The 19,194-nt window shown below is 39.7% G+C and overlaps 1 protein-coding gene across 4 annotated transcripts in view; it reads left to right on the top strand.

Annotated features, from left to right (window-relative positions):
* The window catches only part of GTF2H1 (general transcription factor IIH subunit 1), a 46,462-nt gene extending 34,964 nt beyond the window's left edge, over positions 1 to 11,498 (top strand). For 3 of the 4 annotated variants that reach the window (XM_061610213.1, XM_061610214.1, XM_061610212.1), the window contains exons 13-14: positions 638 to 730; positions 6,898 to 9,018. In XM_061610213.1, coding sequence (XP_061466197.1) covers positions 638 to 730; positions 6,898 to 7,041 — 237 coding nt within the window. In that variant the 3' untranslated portion in view covers positions 7,042 to 9,018. The other variant, XM_061610215.1, reaches the window with a different exon arrangement.
* Positions 11,499 to 19,194: the final 7,696 nt, after the last annotated feature.

Genomic DNA, 19,194 nt, shown 5'->3' with positions numbered 1-19,194 from the left:
GGCTTTTTTTGAGCAACTTCCCAGCATTTTGTGCAATAGTCTTTCACACAACTGCAACGGACAGCACCTTGTTTTCATCACTTACCCATTATACCCGTGCTCACTGTAGTTCCGCCATAATTTACTCCTTGAGTTAGTGTCTGGGCACAGGAGTATGTCAGGGAAAAGGAGGAAGGGAATGCTGCTACTCACGCCTGTGCCAGAATACCAGTGCAATTTTTGTCAGGCATAAAAAATTGGCGCACGCCTAGAGGGTGGGAGTACACTGCGTGCCAGGATGCCGATGGATGAGAGAAACGTCTGGTAACAATGAGGCACAATTGGATGCAAAATTAGCATGAAATCCTACAGTGGAATGGACACTGTTGGTGGAAAAGATTCCCACTCTTTCCCATGGGCTTCTACAATATGTTCTGGAGGGTTGGGGGGACCCTCCAAAGCAGATTTTGGGGGCTGTGCAGCAGGAGAGAAGAAGGGAAAATCAAGTAAGCAGATGTTTGCTGGTGCAGTGTTGGATATTGCCCTTAGTTGCAATAATAAATGCCTTAACACTCTTGCATGTTAGATGTTTGAAGGAACAATGTGCTTAAATAAGAGCTTCCTTTAAACATTTGTCCTCTAATATTTTCTCTTTCAGGTTGTGAAAATGAGGAGTAATTTAGAAAGATTTCAAGTTACTAAACTGTGCCCATTCCAAGACAAAATTCGAAGACAGTATTGGAGTACAAATGTAAGAGGGGAAACCAACCTAACAGTGTAAAGTATAAGGGCAGCACAATGTATTGTTCATATAACTTGCTGGTTGCTGGAAGGAACAATGGCAAAATTATGAGTCTTACGGCTGTACAAAACAAATACCATTAACTTTGCAGTTCCAGAGGCTTTTAGATTTTTCTGGAGTGGATCATTAGAACCATAGAAGCATATCCTGTGACCTAGTCATATCACTTCTAAAATGTCCTTTTCAAAGCTTGACAACTATATCCATCTGTTCCTCGTATGTTAACAGCAGATCTCCTGGCATATTGAAAAATAGGCAACATGTCATTGAACTCTGAAGAGCAGGGATTAAACATAATGGTGTTAGGTCCAAACCCAGCATGCGAGCTGTCTCTGTCTACCTCAGCTCACATTCACCCGGGAGGGGGTGCGGAGGTGAGTGCAAATTTAACCCACTATCAGAGATCAAGTAAGCACACCACAATTCCTTTGCAAAGGGGAACCCAATACTTACTAGCCAAAAGGCAGGTCAGAATGGGAACCCGATTTATTGACAGGTCAGAGAATATATAGCCTTTCCCCGAGGTTACAATATTGGGGAGCAGCGTCATAAATTATAAAGAAACACTTTGCTTGTATACAGCCTAAAGATATGTAAAGGAGGTAAAGGGTGCAGAGGAAGAACATAAGTAGAAACATTAAAATATCTTTCAGACTCTGGGTCTGCATATTTCACATGTCCTTGAGATAAGCACTCTGCAACTAGGAACAAAGGGAGATACATAGGAGGGGCTCCAGCTGCAACCGGGCGCCCCTCAAGTGGCGACAGATTTAATATTGCTGGTCTTGCATTTCAAAGATTCACAAGTTTTCCTTTGTGGGGCAAAGGAAAACTTTAACACTTTTATGCATGTTATGCTTTGTAACTATGAGCGAGGTAATAAGCATGAATGTGATACAAGATTAAATGAGGGGAAGTTTCCAGCTTAAACCGGCCTTTATTCACTGAGCCACTGGAATGCAAAAGGGTCAGGTCATTAGGAAATAAACCGACATTATTTTATATCATGATCAATTTAATTTTTATCCCAACAGTCCCTCCTCTTAGCGCTGAGTGAAACCATATTCACTCAACAAGCTGCACACCCTGGTTTGGTTCCCACAAGGGTCTTAACGCTATTTTCATCAGTGTTGGTTTTGGTCCCTTAAAAACTAAACTCAGAGACCTCTTCACGCATATAGACATTAACTGAATAACATTAGGAATACATTGCAAGTAACAACATCCAGCAATAAACAAGAAAACTATCATTATAATCACATAAAACAATATCTCATGCCAGCTAGACCAAGGTTCACACAGCCACCAAGAGCCAGTAGGCATTTGGCGACCCGTTGAGCCCAGTAGGAAAGAACAAGTCAGTGATCAAAAGAAAATCAAATGCAACAAATGCTACCCTCTCAAAAGTCATGTTACCTTACCCACTGTTTATGTCCCATTCTTCAAAGTTCAATTGCCATTACCAAGTGGGAATATCACATTTATTAGTCACACAGACCTCACCCCTTACTAAACCGCTTATCACCAAGCCCCCCCTCTACCTCCTTCAAGCTGTTGCAGGAAGCAAAGGAGACGTACTCCTTAAGTAACAAAGGGGACTCCCGCTTATCCATGTGGTGAAGTGTGTGTTCCTTGCTTTGGTTGCCCGTGTCCTGTAAAATCCAGGCCAGTGGGGGGTATTTCTAACGAACAATGGGATTCCCTGTGGGTGGGGGCATATCCGCCAAGGAATAAGATGACATTTATGCTGTAGCTTTAGTTTTGTATCTTAATTTTTTGCCCTTGTTACTCTTCGCACAAAACCTCATGGGAAAGCATGACCAGCCATACCATTAGGTGGGGGTGTGGGGTGGGAATTGTAGTTTAGCAGGCTCCATGGCCCTGCCTCGTAACAATCTCCCCCCGTTGGAAAGCATCTGTATATACTTATTCAGATGTCTTTTCACACCTTAGACTTCTTAGTCTTGCCCTTGGCTCTAATGCTTACTTCCCTCTGGTATCTGTGCCATTTGGGATCGGATCCATATTACAAGGGCCATTAAGACGAAGACCAGAATTTTCTGAAATACCAAAATCACCACAATGGGGTGCATTATAAGGGTTTTGACTCCTTTGGCGTCCTTACCCCAGCCAAACAGGGAATTCAAAATCATCCATGTGCCTATATCTGTGAGTTCTTATCTATAATGTAAGTGACTGTATGGTAATCATATGCTATCTGGAGTGTAGCTTGCACTCCCATTTATTTAACTGCTTCTAATTGCTTCTGTAACATAGGATGAGAAAGTAACTCCTGGAGATCAGCTAGGTCATAACCTATGCAATGGGTTTGAGGTGGTGAAACAAATCTGGATTTACTAATATTCTCTGGATGGTCCATACAGGGACTTTAAATGAAAATTCACATCCTACTATTTTCTTAATACCACAAGGCATCCATTGATATATCTTAGCATAAGTTGTATATAACACTTATCAATAACAACATAATCACAAAATTCGAAGGCACATGCACCTATGTTCAGAATATACAATAGTTGAACTTGATTCATTTCTTAGCATGAAAGAGCAATAAGATACATTAATCATTTTGAGAGAAAAGCAATCTTGATGGGATTCCAAACAAACAAATCCTGGATTATTATGGCAGAGTGAGAAAGTAAACAAATGGGCCAAAATTCTATACTTGATGAACCTCACATCGGAAATGGCCAAAGTCAGTAAACCCCTTTTACAAAATAACTCAGAGGGATTTGGAAAGCAAAAACATCTAAAGAACAAAATAGCCATAACATGTAGATTATGATAGAGAAAGAAACAACAACAACAACAATAGACAAACATCCTCAAAGAATAATGCATAAATAATTACATTCAATATTATAATGTACGTGAAACAAGTATCATTGTTGAAACATGCTGTGGGATGGCTTGGGCACAGTTCATCCTCTGGTAACCAACTGGGCATGTTCAGTGGAAGCTGTAACTGAACCTGTGTGTCTGTCGCCGATGCTAGGCAAAGAAACTGGAATAATGAAAAGTATCTTCATTCCCCCCCTCTCCCCGAGTGACTGTATGAAAAGATTTCAAACTTGCACAAGGTGTCCATTTCAGGTTGATGGTCAAAATAGGCCCGAAAATAGTTCTGTGATCGGGTAGAATGAAGCAGGCCCCTATGCTGTTATTGTGGCAATGCAGGAAAATGGCAAGGATCTAGTCAAAATGCCTTGAATAAAAATCTTCTGTGATACACATGTAAAAAGAAAACGTTCCTTGGGGAGAAAAATGCTTCAGCGCAGGAAAGAAAATATAAAAATAAAACACCTTCCTGGCCACAGATAATGAATGACTTCTGAACAAAAACCAAGATATTGTGTTGCAGCTATCAATTTAGCAACCTTGTACCTGGAACTGAGCATTCCCATTATTGGTGGGGAAAAAGAAATAGATAATCAAAGGGATTTAGACAGAAAAATACATCACAACATATATTTAAAATTTTGAGTTTCCTAAGCCTCTGGCCAGGTACAGTTCACTGGAAAGACACGGGAATACTGGGCAAAACAAACAAAAAAGAAAGGAGAGCTCCAGAGAGGAAAATCAAGTTAATAGGAAAGGAGAGGAAGCCGGCATTTGTAATAAGAAGAACATTTTGTGGCTACTACATAAACGTTAATAAGGCCTTTGTATAATTCCCCAAATTCCGTTGGTCATGACGTGGCTGAAAAGAATTGGCATAATTAAAACAAAACATGTATATCACACCTTTTAAGCTGGCCCATTAAAGAATACTATATTATTGTACCTCCTGGGTACTGAAGTCCTAGATTTGGGATGCATGCACACAACTAGGACTGGAGGGAGAAAGCACATCAGGTGGTTTGTTCTTGCACTGGTTAACTACAAGAACTTGTACCTTCAATGAGGCCCAAAGAAAATACTTAATCTTGCATGCATCTTTATCAATATCTCTGTAAGTCTTATCCTTATGTCTGAATACGTTTTCCTTGTTTCTTACCATATTTCATCCAATGTCTGTAACCATTGGACTTTATTGGCTTCAGGGATTTTCCACCAGTGAACACCCTGTTTGCAAGTCAATTCCTCTGGGTTCCCTGTTACTCATCTTATCAAGGACTGCATGCAATAACACATTTGCATCAGTGCCTGAATTTGCACACACAAAGTGTGACAATGAAGAAAGCAACTCCCTGTTGGAATCAGGGCTTTGCAACTTGTCCATTTGCATGCAGATGGCATCAGAAACCAGCTGCTGTTTTGGAAGCCGAATTGTATTAATTTTCAAAGTAAATTCAATGTCTGGATAGACTCTTCCTGAAGCTAGAAGCTCTATACTTTGAGTCTTGTTTTGATCCAAAGGCTGTTTGCCAATTTTCCAGCAAGAGTTTGTTCTTAGAAAGCAACTCCCTGTTGGAAAACCCCTGTGATCCATCGCCTCCCCCCGTAGCTACAAAATTTGTACCAAAGACCTCTGGTTTTTGCAGGCTGGATTCATTTGAAAAACCCAAGCCTGGCTTTCTTGCCAATTTTTCCAAATTGTGCTGCATTACAAAGGAAATGCAGCCAGCCTTTAAAAAAAAGTTCTCAAAAGTCATACAAAAACACACGTCGTTGTTTGCAATTCTTTTCAAGAAAGACAAACAAAAACACACCAGATTAAAAACACTACATTCATTTAACACACAGCAATTGTGTGTTTGTTTGTTTTCTTAATTTCTCAACCGCTGCAAAATAAAAAGTCAATGGTTCAGATGGCAAGGGCTGAAATAAGAAATTATATTTAATATATAAAATTATATTTAATAAGCTACAATCACATAACAGACAACACAATAAGTAGGAAAACACAGTCAATCCATCTTTATATAAAAAATAGTAAACCATAAGGATCACGTTAGACTTAAAGCATAAACATCAATTAAAACGTTATTATATAAAAACGGAGAGGAATCTGGCGTGCGCAATTTTCCTTTTAAACAGTGGAAGAGAATGCTGTCTCCCTTTTAGTTTGTACTTTATGCATAGCTGATGCAAAGAACAAATTAAACCAGAACTAACTCAACACAAGGCAATCGTTTTTGTTTAATTCCAAACTGCTGCAGAATAAAACAATCATCCCACTGTTTAAACGGACTGGAGAAAACAGCTTTATGAAACTTTCTTAAATTACCAAAATATACTTATACTTTAAACCAGACAATAAAAACTTCTTGATCATATACAAATACATACAAAAAGTCTGGCAAAATCTCTTGTTCCTTTTCCTCTCTTCAAGCCTTACTTTTAAACAAACAGAACAAATCTCTTCACATTAACTTCAAAGATTGCTAAAGGAACAGATTAGGTTACAAAAACACAAGTTCTCTTTAAGTCTTAAAAAAAAACCAAAGGCAGCAAGCAGAGATGTTTTAAACAGCAATAGCCAAGGGGGAACAATTCTGTTATAACATTTCCACAGAAAACCTTTGTTCTCTGCAAAATAAGATAAGCAGGAAAATAGTCAAATAAGGAGGAAGGGAAGAAGGGGTTAATCCAGTACAGGAACAAAAGAAAAGAAACCCTGACATTCTAAAAAAAAATCGCTTAGTTCAGATCCTATACTCTCTTTTAAAAAAAAAATGCTAAGAACTACTAAGAGAACAGGTGGGCAGCGCAGCTGATCCAAATAGTTAAAAGAGGAAAATGTAAGATTAACATGATTTAAAAACGACAGTAATGGAAGGAAAGTTCCCTTGAAAACAAACCCACAGAAAAAACTTTCATACATACAACCTCACACTTGGGTACCCAACTTATACACACTTCATTTACACACCTAGGAGCCTGGCGGCCGACTCCGTTCTTTTTCTTTCTCCTTATCCCCAGTAAATCCGCTACCTCGAGAATCACAGTCACAGCTTCCCCTCACCAACCCGGTCTGTAATTTTAAAAATGATGTCGTACAGGCGGTTGTGCCTGATGGACAAAAGACCAAGTCCTTTGCTCTACTACCTTCATGTGCAAGACCTGTCCCTGGGCGTCCAGGCACGGCTGGTCTCGCACAATCAATGGCGTTTCCTTAGTCAATAACCGTTTCTCTTTTTCTCTTTTCGCAGGCGCGTGACCGTTCCCCCCTGAGGGCCCCTCTCCTGGATCCTTCTCTTCCGGCTCAACACTTGAATCGGAAGAGACTTGTTTCCGTGCCGGCCGAGGAGTCCCGCCTTCAGGGCTGGAAGGCGGCGCCGGCGCGGAAGGCATAATAGAACGACTTAAAATCATTCTTCTGTCTGAGTCATCCTCAGAAAAATAACTTGGAGGGGGGACCTCACCGGTCGAAGATCTGACTTTCAGCATTGTAAAACCCCTTACTCTCTGTACTCCCATCTTCCATAGGAGCCAGGAATTCAATTAATCCGGATGGTTTACCTCAATCTGTTCCCCTACTCTTCTTAAAGGAACAGGTTTAAAGGAGACACCCTTTGGCCACCGTTCACCCGGTGCCAACACTGCAGTTACCCGCGGCCTCACCACCGCACAGAGCTCAATCATTTTTTTTCTTTTTCAGGCCTCTTTTGCGCACTGGCAACTCTTCCTCTTCCCAACATACACATTACTCCCAAAGGGCTGTCCTTTACCGGCACGCTCCCTTTGTTCCCCATGACGTCTGATAGAGGTTTCCTCAACTGTGCTTTATCCCCGCACTGCCAATCAGCCCGCTTTTCTTGACAACCGAGAAAATTCTCTCGCGGCGCCTGTTGTCAAAATAAAGGGGTGCAATGGCAATATGGGGGTCCGCACAAGGGATCCCGGACGAGCCCCCAATTTGTTAGGTCCAAACCCAACACGCGAGCTGTCTCTGTCTACCTCAGCTCACATTCACCCGGGAGGGGGTGCGGAGGTGAGTGCAAATTTAACCCACTATCAGAGATCAAGTAAGCACACCACAATTCCTTTGCAAAGGGGAACCCAATACTTACTAGCCAAAAGGCAGGTCAGAATGGGAACCCGATTTATTGACAGGTCAGAGAATATATAGTCTTTCCCCGAGGTTAGAATATTGGGGAGCAGCGTCATAAATTATAAAGAAACACTTTGCTTGTATACAGCCTAAAGATATGTAAAGGAGGTAAAGGGTGCAGAGGAAGAACATAAGTAGAAACATTAAAATATCTTTCAGACTCTGGGTCTGCATATTTCACATGTCCTTGAGATAAGCACTCTGCAACTAGGAACAAAGGGAGATACATAGGAGGGGCCCCAGCTGCAACCGGGCGCCCCTCAAGTGGCGACAGATTTAATATTGCTGGTCTTGCATTTCAAAGATTCACAAGTTTTCCTTTGTGGGGCAAAGGAAAACTTTAACACTTTTATGCATGTTATGCTTTGTAACTATGAGCGAGGTAATAAGCATGAATGTGATACAAGATTAAATGAGGGGAGGTTTCCAGCTTAAACCGGCCTTTATTCACTGAGCCACTGGAATGCAAAAGGGTCAGGTCATTAGGAAATAAACCGACATTATTTTATATCATGATCAATTTAATTTTTATCCCAACAAAGGTAACTGAAGGCCTTTTGGAGTCACTCTTCTGCTTCTAAGCTTTATCATGATCATAACTCAACCTGAACTCTTATTCTCCAGTGGGTGGTTTTACTTTTCCCATTGCCCTTGAGACCAGGGGGAAGGGGGCTGCTTGTTTAAGACAAGGATAAAGTTCCTTCCCTTTTTAAGTTCTAAACTTACCTTCTGCTAGCTTCATATTGCCTGTATATTCTATTGTTGTGCAATAGATGACCAGTACCAATAATTCTGAAATTTGAAATTAGCAGTTGCTGGAAACCGCAAGAGGAGAGTGCTGTTGCGGTCAGATCCTGCTTGCGAGCTTGCAACAGACATATGGCTGGCCACTGTGAGAACAGGATACTGGACTTGATGGAGTATTGGCCTGATCCAGCAGGCTGTTTTTATGCAATGGGGCCCATGATCCTAGGTTTCCACACTTTTGACATCATTGATTTCTGCATTGCTGCTTTTTTTACTAGTAGAAAAGATATAATACTTGAGGTTGTATCCAACTAATTTTGACTCAGAGTAGATTCATTTGAAATTAAGGGAACCTAAATTAGTCATGCCATTAATTTCATTGGGTCTACTCTGAGTAGGATTAACACTGGATTACAACTCATTGTTTAGATACGGAAAAACAGTAATATTTTTGTCCTAATTGTAACAGGCCTTATTCTTTTCTCAGCTGATAAATCATATAGAAGAAATGCTACAAACAGCCTACAATAAATTCCACACCTGGCAGTCCCGACGTATGTTGAAGAAAACGTGAAGGCTAAGCGATGTCAGTTTGAGTGGGAAGAGTTTGCAATAGCTGTAGGAACTCAGCTATCCAACTGGTAGAGCTTACAGACATTGCTGGAAATTCAGCATTGTACAGACTCTTGAAAATGATGCTAACTGAACTTGCACACTTTTGGGGAAGAAACGAGATCAAACTTGAAAACTAGGGAGTTTAAAGGAACCAAACCGGAAGAGCTAAGTGGCAAAATATCTATCTATAAATGTAAAGACACTGTTTACCGCAGTGGCTCAGGAACTGCTTTTGATTTTCATAAAGAGCTGCTTTCAGAAATAAAAACTTTAAAAGGGGTGTATTAATAAAATCCAATATTTGTCTAGTTTTTTTAAAAGTGTATGATACAGGGTAGAACTTAAATATTTCTTTCTTCACTGTATCCTGGCATTATATTGAGTTCTGTTTGTATTTCTAAAAACAGGTTTAAATTTTTAAATATAGCTGAAAGGCTGTTTTGCTTCAAATTCCTAATGAGCTTGGATTCTAGAAGATTTTTTTTGCCGTGTTTCACTACAGATCAACAGCCAATGCACTGCAGAAAGTTTGGTGTTCAAAGGAGATGCACTTGTCAGGAAAAGTGCAGAATTATATGCAGGATTTTTACCAACCATCGTTTACATGTTTTCTTTTTAGTATAAGAGTGTGCTACTGCAGTGGTGGGGGTTTTTTGTTTGGGGTTTTTTGGAAGCCTGACCTTTGTTTGGAGGTGAGAATTCATTTTTAAAGTGAGTTTAAAGAAGCTTACAGAAGTAATAACTTTTATACTTTTGAGAAAAAAACGTCTTTAATGTGCTTTTCTCAGTTCTCTCCTGATGACTGTTAGCGCTATATTTGGCGACTAGATAATCACTTGAAGAGTGAATATATTTGGAATCTGTACAACATTATGGTCCAAATCGAAGGCATTTCACTCTTACCTAAGATGTACCTGCCATGTATTAAATACTTGACTTATTAAAACAAAGTAAACTTGTTTTATATAGTTCATGGAGTCAGACTCCTTATATTTTGTTGTCTTAATGTCTTCCTCATTAGCACTCTATTCTAGGACCAAGCAAATGATTTGATAATGTGTGTGATGAGACCTATTGAGACATCTTATGACTTCATAAACCATGGGTTTTAGTGGCATGTGTTGAAATTCATTAGAAAGGTAGAAACTGTATCCTATTTTCAGAACAGTTGATGCCCAGAAAAGATTATTCATTTTACTGATTTACCGTGTATCGGTTAAGGGATTACTTCCCATCTTGAGTGTCTTCATACATTAGCACTGGACAGTTGAAAAGCCACAAAAAATTCTCCTCGTGTAAGAGTATGTACCTATTTACATGCTCGGAGAATGTTCTCCAGTGAACTGCACCAACCAGAACTGTAAGCAGATCATTATATCTATACTGAAATACCATGCAGTAGATTTAAGAAATTATTCTTGAACTTGCCACTGCTTGCCTTTTCAGAGAGGCTGCATGTTTTGTAACACATAATTCTGCTACAAATGGGAAAAAATTCTCTTTCTTTGGACTCGGTAAACTTAAAAGTGATATTTCAAAAGCTGGAATTAATCATGAATAATAAAAGCTGGTGCTGCTGTGGTAATATCAACTTATTAAAATATGGCTCTGATAATATGTAATTACTTGTCTCTTTGGGTGAGCTACTCAAGTAAGCGTAGTTCTGATGGCCTTGTCGGTATAAGAGTGTACTTGAGACTGCAAACTAAAACACCTTTTTGGATTGAGACATGTTTTGATCAGGCTTGAGTATTGGGTTCATGTGCACACATTCTACTTAATCCTGTAGCTGTGAAGGCATAAAGTGTGTATTTGCACTGACATTTCTGAGCAATAATTAGCTGATAAGAACTATAAAGGTGGGTTTAATCAAAACTGTTGTTCAGGCAGATAACTAGATGGACAGTCATTTGACCAAAAAAAAAAAAATCTGTTTCCTTCCTGGTATTTTAAAACGTTCATAGATATGCCAGGCTTTAGAACAAAAAGCCCCCTCTGGTTGCAGAAATATCTCTAAACAGAGCTTAATCGCTTTGGATATTTTTCAGTTTTTTGACTAAGTACCATGAGTCGCCTACCAGAAGATGGCAATAGTAACTATCATGCATACTTCACTTGGATAGCTCTTCCCTGCTCTTTGCTGTTTGACCTTTGCTGATTCCAGTACTTTTTAAGCATGGTCCAAAACTGATGAGTGACTTAAAACATTAACTGTGAATTGTTTTTTTGCTAACCATACATTCATTGGAATCTGAAGATAAAACTTGTATTTAATGGAAACTCATGCAACTTGTATCACTGGCATTGATCAAAAACTGTAGAATAAATCTGAATTCTGTAGTTAAGTCTTTTCTGATGCTTAAGGTTGTCTTGTTTTGTGACTTCTTTCAAGTCAAGAGCAAAAATCAAAGCTCAACTATCACATATCGATTGTGCTTGTGCAACTAAATATTTTGGAAGTCCCTTTATTTTGGACACACTGAACCATAATTCTTTCACATTTTAATTTGCAAATATTCTATGCTTCTGTTGCTGCCCTGTTACATAATATTTCTTGTACATTTCAGTTTTCTTGTTACTGCTTCAGACTAGAAACATAGTCAGCTCTAAATAACCATATGTTAATAGTCACAGGAACTTACTCAGTATTTGTGATGGGGTAAACTGTTAGCTGTCTTTATAGCATGGCAGCATTTATGATATTAAAATGAGAAGAAAATGTTTGGGGCACTGAAATTTATACTATTGACGTTTTTCAGTGTGGCTAAAGCTTGAACAGTATCACTGAAATAACCATGGTCTGCAGACCTTGTTACCCAGTTTTGCCTTTCTTTGAGGCGGTCTTCGGGTTCTCCTTGATTGACTGCTCCCTCTGGAAGTCTAGGGTCCAACAGTATCCAGGAGCACCTTTTACTGCCTCCATTTGTTGCAAAGTTTATATCCCCCCCATTTTTATCTAATGACTGATTGAAGCCTCTGTAACCCCAAGGATTGGTTTGCTATTCAGTAGCAGTACTGTAATGTATCTCCAGATTACTGTTCTGAAGCTTGCTGCAGAATTTGATAGCCTATCTTGTGACAGGAACAAGTAGCTGAAACCATTAAGGTTCTGCTCCAAAATCTGTACTGGTTCATCCTGCCTTCTGGGGTGGTGGTTTTGCTCTATGAAATCACATGTCTTAGACACAACCTACCTGAGACCCTATATGGCCCTATATTTGTGGAGAAGCCAACCCTGGTAGTAATTATCACCTGGTTTTGCTTTCATTGTTAAGTATTGAGCAGTTGGTCATGTTTCAGCATCAGGCATTTCACGGGTGATATATATCTTTTCTGTATGGCTGCCACTCTGGTTTTGGGCCTTAGTTGTCACAATGGAAGGATGCTTAGAAAGAGGAGAGGCTGGAAAAATATAGCCCATTCTGGACATCTTGGCAGCTTTTCACATAGTAAACCACCAATCTACTGGTATCTTTAAAAAGATGCAACATTACTAAAGTTCATTCTGGCATGGGTTTATTTATTTATTTATTTATTTATACCCCACCCTTCCAGTAGGAGCCCAGGGCGGCAAAGAGAAACACTAAACACACTTTAAAACATCATAAAAAGACCTTAAAATACATTAAAACAAAACAACTTCAAAAGCATTAAAAAAAACTTTAAAAACATATTTTTTTTAAAAGGGTTAAAGATATTAAAAGACATATTAAAAGCAATTCCAACACAGACACAGACTGGGATAGGTCTCAACTTAAAAGGCTTGTTGAAAGAGGAGTCTTCAAAAGGCACCAAAAAGATAACAGAGATTGCGCCTGCCTAATATTTAAGGGGAGGGAATTCCACAGGGTAGGGTTGACAAAACTGGTGGTGATACCTCCTAATCTTGAGAACTCTGTTTTGTGATCTTAAAGGGATCAGTTTGGACTCCCATCTAAAATCCTACAGTTACCTTACTGAATTAGGCCATGGTCCATCTACCTAGTATTGTTTCAACAGTAACCATCAGCCTCTCTCTAACTTCACATGTAGAATATGATTGTATGCACTCTGCAGTTTCATCCCAGCATATGGTACTTTGCAGTGGATTGCCTCTGAACATTAAGAAAGTTCTATCTAGATTACACCACTAATAACCATTAGTCTATGTTCCTTAATTTATATGCTGACATAAAACTGCTGGAATAACACGGCCAAAGCCTTGGAGTTCACAGTATCATCAATAAACTAAAGTATTTTACATTTGATAAGTGGCTGGCAGCTGTGGTTGAAAAGCCAAGGATAATTTGTGCCTCCAATGTTTGGCAGGTTTGATAGTCAATGATAGGTTTGATTCCTAGGAGTGCTTTTGAACCCAATGTGGCACTGACAAGAAGTGTGCATCTTACCAGCTTCATCTGGCCTGCAGAGTGCCAGGATTTGGGAGGGAGGGGCTCAGATGACCCTTTGTAACATTGTGGATGAACTCCTGCAATGGGTTCTATATTGGCATCCCTTTAATACTATTTGGAAACAGTTGCTACAGAATTATGCTGTCTGTCACTGATTAATTCTGGCTTCATACTGACTTCTGAGCTCAGTTCAAGGTGGCTTTAACAACTTATACCATGTCCAGCTGCAGTTTTATATTTCAGGGAGTGCCCATCTTTTAAGGTCAAGGGGAGAGGTAGCATTTAATCTTGATAGCGGCCACAATATCAGTTTAATAGCTCCTAAAGACTTTTAGAAAGCAATGCCTATGTCGGGAAGACCTTGAGAGAATTGTGAATTTGATTTCTGGCCTTTTATGTTTGTGTATTTAATATGTTGGGGCATCTTTCAAAAGGTGCTGCTCATGTTAAACAAAACATTGGATCTTTGCACAGACTGATGTATCCAAATGCTCTCTCCACATAGCTATGAAATAATGTAACAGCCTGTACCTTTTGCTGCTGATGTTGCAAGATTATCTGTCTCCTCTGGCACAGACAAAACCCTCAGTGGGAAAGCACTGTTGCCTCCTATCATGGAATTGAGTTCACTTACTCCAAGGTCATGCTTCTGAAAAAGATTCATGCAAAAAATGAAGTTCAACAATCAGCCAACAAAAGTCATGACAACATACGCTGTTAAAGAGGTATTTCTGGTGTTGTGTTTTGTTATGAGCTGAGACTTTAATAATCTTATATTTCTGAGCAGCATATGAGAAGACAGGATAATTTTTAAAAAAAATATTTTGTTAACTGGTGTAGACCAGGAAGAAGCTAACCATGTTACCATTTCTGTAATTACACTGGTGTCTGCCTACAAATTGAACACTTTTTTTTGGTTTTGCTGAAAATGACTAAAAGTGGGGAGGGAGCACAGCTGTGTCTGATGCATATGTAGACATTTCAATATAGTTCCCTCTCTCCTTTGGCAAAAACTCTGGTGAGAAATATTGGAAGCAGTCCAAAACCTCGCTGTTTGTTTTATGTCAGTGGCTAGTGTGCTATTGTTCAAGACATAGCTGGAATAATAGGTGTAATTCCTGTTTAGAGATTGCTCATACCTACCCATCAGTGTCTGTATTAAATAGATGCGCTGCATCTCAGGAGCTGCAAGTGTGGACCTACACATATGGCAAAATAGACAGACACATTGGCTTACAGAAGGGGGATACCACTTTTGCATACTGTCCTTCACATAAAAGTAACCACCACCCTATCAAAAAAATTTAAAATTATCCATTTTCTGATAATTACCAGTGGGTGAAATCAAGTTTTGCTGTTCCACAAGCAGGGTGGCTTTTTGATCCAGATGAACTATTCAATAGCAAGTGAAGGATGCATGGGGAACTGGGGGGGGGCTGATCCCCCAAGGATCCATCACCCTCAGATTCCCAGCTTTAATTTTTAAAAAACTAAGCTCCTAGCCCTTGTTGAACCTGAGAGATGAGGCAAAATGTGCAGAAGCTGAGATAACTATATATGGAGTGTTTACCCCCCCCCAAAAAAAACAATTCCTGTGGAAGAACAGATTTTTCAGAGATTCCCCCTTCCTGCAGCATGTGAAGGGTCCTCAAACCTTCTGGATCAGATGGGGAAAATTGGGTTGCAGTGGGAAGACATCCTTGCTAAAATGTCTCTCCCTTCTCTTATGTTAGTGGACACTTTGGCTGGATCAAAAGTTGTTCCCCAGGGGAAACAGCAGCACTGGATTTCACCCAGTGAGTTTGTTTTTGTTTGAGCAAGTTAGTAAACATATGGCATAAATGGAAGGGTGAGTGTGAAGTGGTCCAGTCCATCCCATCTGCTATTTGTCAGAGAGCTGTGCCTAGCAGATCAGGAAGACAGATTCTAGCTCAGCCCTTTGCTTCTGGTGCTGCTTTTCTATCTTTCTGTAGCTTTTTAACACAAGGTAGTGAAATGCTGTCTTCACTTGCACACTGAAGTGGTGCTGTCCATTCTACCACCTCATTTTGCTATAGGTGTATGCTAGGCATTACTGTCTCTCTTCATTTATACTCTTTGTTTGTTACTTGGCCAAAACAAAATCAACCACATCAGTGGCGATGACAGATGCCTCTTTCCATGTTGTGCAATGCCTGTGGAAATATGCTCCAGTATGTATATGCATAGTATATATGCGGAAATGGGGATCTAAGGTGTTTCCACGTTCCACGACAAAGTGCCTAGGTCCATACCTGACTGCCCAATATGGATTCCTCTTTTGGGCAGAAACACCCATTCTGCACCAACAAGGTTGTTCCTACCAAACACAAGCATTATTGGACTCCTGCAGTTTTCTTTGCCTCCAGTGATGTCATTGGAAAATGAAAGAAATCCTGTGGGCCTTCAGTAATGGTGGAGAATGTCATAATACTTGTATACTACTATTCCACTACCAAAGCCCCAAAGAGCCAACTGCTCCAGAAGGCCAGGCTAGTGCTGGAGTGAGAAACAGCCACTTTTCTGGGATGCGATTGTTGTTAGGTGCCTTCAAGTCGATTATGACTTATGGTGACCCTATGAATCAGTGACCTCCAAGAGCATCTGTTGTGAACCACCCTGTTCAGATCTTGTAAGATCAGGTCTGTGGCTTCCTTTCTGGAATCAATCCATCTCTTATTTGGCCTTCCTCTTTTTCTACTCCCTTCTGTTTTTCCCAGCATTATTTTGTTTTCTAGTGAATCATGTCTTCTCATTATGTGTCCAAAGTAGGATAGCCTGAGTTTCATCATTTTAGCTTCTAGTGATAGTTCTGGTTTAATTGGTTCTAACACCCAATTATGTGTCTTTTTTGCAGTCCATGGTATGCGCAAAGCTCTCCTCCGACTCCACATTTCAAATGAGTTGATTTTTCTCTTATCTGCTTTTTTCACTGTCCAACTTTCACATCAATACATAGAGATCGGGAATACCATGGTCTGAGTGATCCTGACTTTAGTGTTCTGACTTGCATTTGAGGACCTTTTCTAGTTCTCTCACAGCTGCCCTCCTCAGTCCTAGCCTTCTGATTTCTTGACTATTGTCTCCATTTGGTTAATGACTGTGCCAAGGTATTGATAATCCTTGACAACTTCAATGTCCTGACTGAACTGTAAAGTTACATAAATCTTCTGTTGTCATTACTTTAGTCTTCTTGACGTTCAGCTGTAGTCCTGCTTTTGTGCTTTCCTCTTTAACTTTCATCAGCATTCATTTCAAATCATTATTGGTTTCTGCTAGTAGTATGGTATCGTGTGCAAATCTTAAATTATTGATTTTTCTCCCTCCAGTTTTCACACCTCCTTCATCTTGGGCCAATCACGCTTTCCGTATGATATGTTCTGCATATAGATTAAACAAATTGTGTGATAAAATGTACCCCTGTTTCACACCCTTTCCGATTCGGAACCAATCGGTTTCTCCATATTCTGTCCTTACAGTAGCCTCTTGTCCCCAGACTATAGGTTGTGCATCAGGACAATCAGATGCTGTGGCACCCCTATTTCTTTCAAAGCATTCCATAGTTCTTCATGATCTACACAATCAAAGGCTTTGCTGTAATCTATAAAGCACAGGGTGATTTTCTTCTGAAATTCCTTGGTCCGTTCCACTATCCAACGTATGTTTCAGATATGATCTCTGGTGCCTCTTCTCTTTCTAAATCCAGCTTGGACTTCTGGCATTTCTCGCTCCATATATGATAAGAGCCTTTGTTGTAGAATCTTGAGCATTACTTTACTTGCATGGGATATTAAGGCAATAGTTGGATCATTACTGCATTACCTGGGATCCCCTTTCTTTGGAATTGGGATGTATATTGAACACTTCCAGTCTGTGGGCCATTGTTTCGTTTTCCATATTTGTTGACAAATTTTTGTCAAAATTTGGACAGATGCAGTTTCAGTAGCTTGTAGCAACTCTATTTGTATGCCATCTGTTCCTGGTGATTTGTTTCTTCCAAGTATTTTAAGAGCAGCTTTCACCTCACATTCTAAAATTCTTGGTTCTTCATCATACATTTCCTCCATGAATGAATCTGTCATCTTGGCATCTCTTTTATAGAGTTCTTCAGTGTATTGCTTCCATCTTCTTTTTATTTCATCTCTGTCAGTCAATGTGTTCCCCTGTTGATTATTCAACATCCCTACTCGTGGTTTAAATTTCCCTTTCATTCTCTAATCTTTTGGAACTCGGCTCTTGTTCTTCCCTTTTTGTTGTCCTATTTCTATACGATAACTATTGTAATAGTTCTCTTTGTCCCTACATACTAGTCACTGTATTATTGCATTTAGGGTTCTGATTGTGTTTCTGTCTCCTTTTACTTTCCTTCTCTCTTTAACCATTTTAAGAGGTTCTTCAGTCATCCATTGAGGTCTTTCTTTTTAACTAGAAGTATTGTCTTTTTGCATTCTTCCCTGATCATGTCTCTGACATAGTTCTTCTGGTTCTCTGTCAACTAAGTCTCAAACCTGTTTCTTATTTGATCTTTATATTCTTCTGGGATGTTATTTGAATTGTATTTTGGCATTATGACTGCTTTGTTCTTCTTCTTTAGCTTTACTCTGATTTTCGATACGACCAGCTCATGATCTGTTCCACAGTCTGCTCCTGGACTTGTTTTTGCAGAAAGTATGGAACTTCTCCATCTTCTGTTACCAATTATATAATCAATTTGATTCCTATATTGACCATCTGGTGATGTCTACATGTACAGTCGACTTTTCAGTTGCTCAAAAAATGTGTTTGCAAGAAACAAATTATTGGCTTCACAGAATTCAGTAAGTCTTTCTCCTGCTTCATTTCTGTCACCTATGCCCCATTTCCCCACAATTCCTAATTTTTCTCTGTTCCCTACTTTCGCATTCCAGTCCCACATGATTATCAGCACATCTTGTTTTGGTGCGTGATCAATTTCTTCCTGTACTTCTGCGTAAAATCTCTCCAATTCCTCTCCTGCATTTGCCGTTGGAGCATAGACTTGGATGATGGTTATGTTAATAGGTTTCCCATTTAATTTCATTGATATTACTCACTCAGACCTTGTGTTGTAGCTCCTAATTGCTTTTGCTACATCACCTCTCACTATTAAAGCAACCCCATTTCTTCTTAATTTCTCATTTCCTGCATAAAATATTTTGTAGTTGCCTGACTGAAAATGTCTCATTCCCGTCCATTTTAATTCACTCGTGCCAAGTATTGTAATGTTGATACTTTCAATTTCTTGCTTGACAACTTCTAACTTTCCCTGGTTCATGCTTCTCACATTCCATGTTCCTATTGTGTGCATCGTGCAACTCCGGACTCTCCTTTCGCATCTTCCCTGGTATAAGGGAGCTTTCTGTGTGCCTCTGTCCATTCCAATTGCAAAAACAACTGTTTCTGTTTGTCAAGTCATGGAAGAAAAGGCTATCAATGGCTATCAGCCATGATGGCTATGCTCTGCCTCCATATGTGGAGACAGTATGCTTCCAAATAGCAGTTGCTGGAAACTGTGGAAGGGAAGAGTGCACTTGTTCCTGCTTGTGGGTTTCCCATAGGCAACTGGCTGACCACTGTCAGAACAGGATGCTGAACCAGATAGGCCA

The sequence above is a fragment of the Rhineura floridana genome, chromosome 2 (assembly GCF_030035675.1).
Source record: "Rhineura floridana isolate rRhiFlo1 chromosome 2, rRhiFlo1.hap2, whole genome shotgun sequence".
Classification (NCBI taxonomy): Eukaryota; Metazoa; Chordata; class Lepidosauria; order Squamata; family Rhineuridae; genus Rhineura; species Rhineura floridana.
The sequence above is the reverse complement of the archived record's forward strand: the minus strand, read 5'-3'. Positions and strand labels throughout refer to the sequence as shown.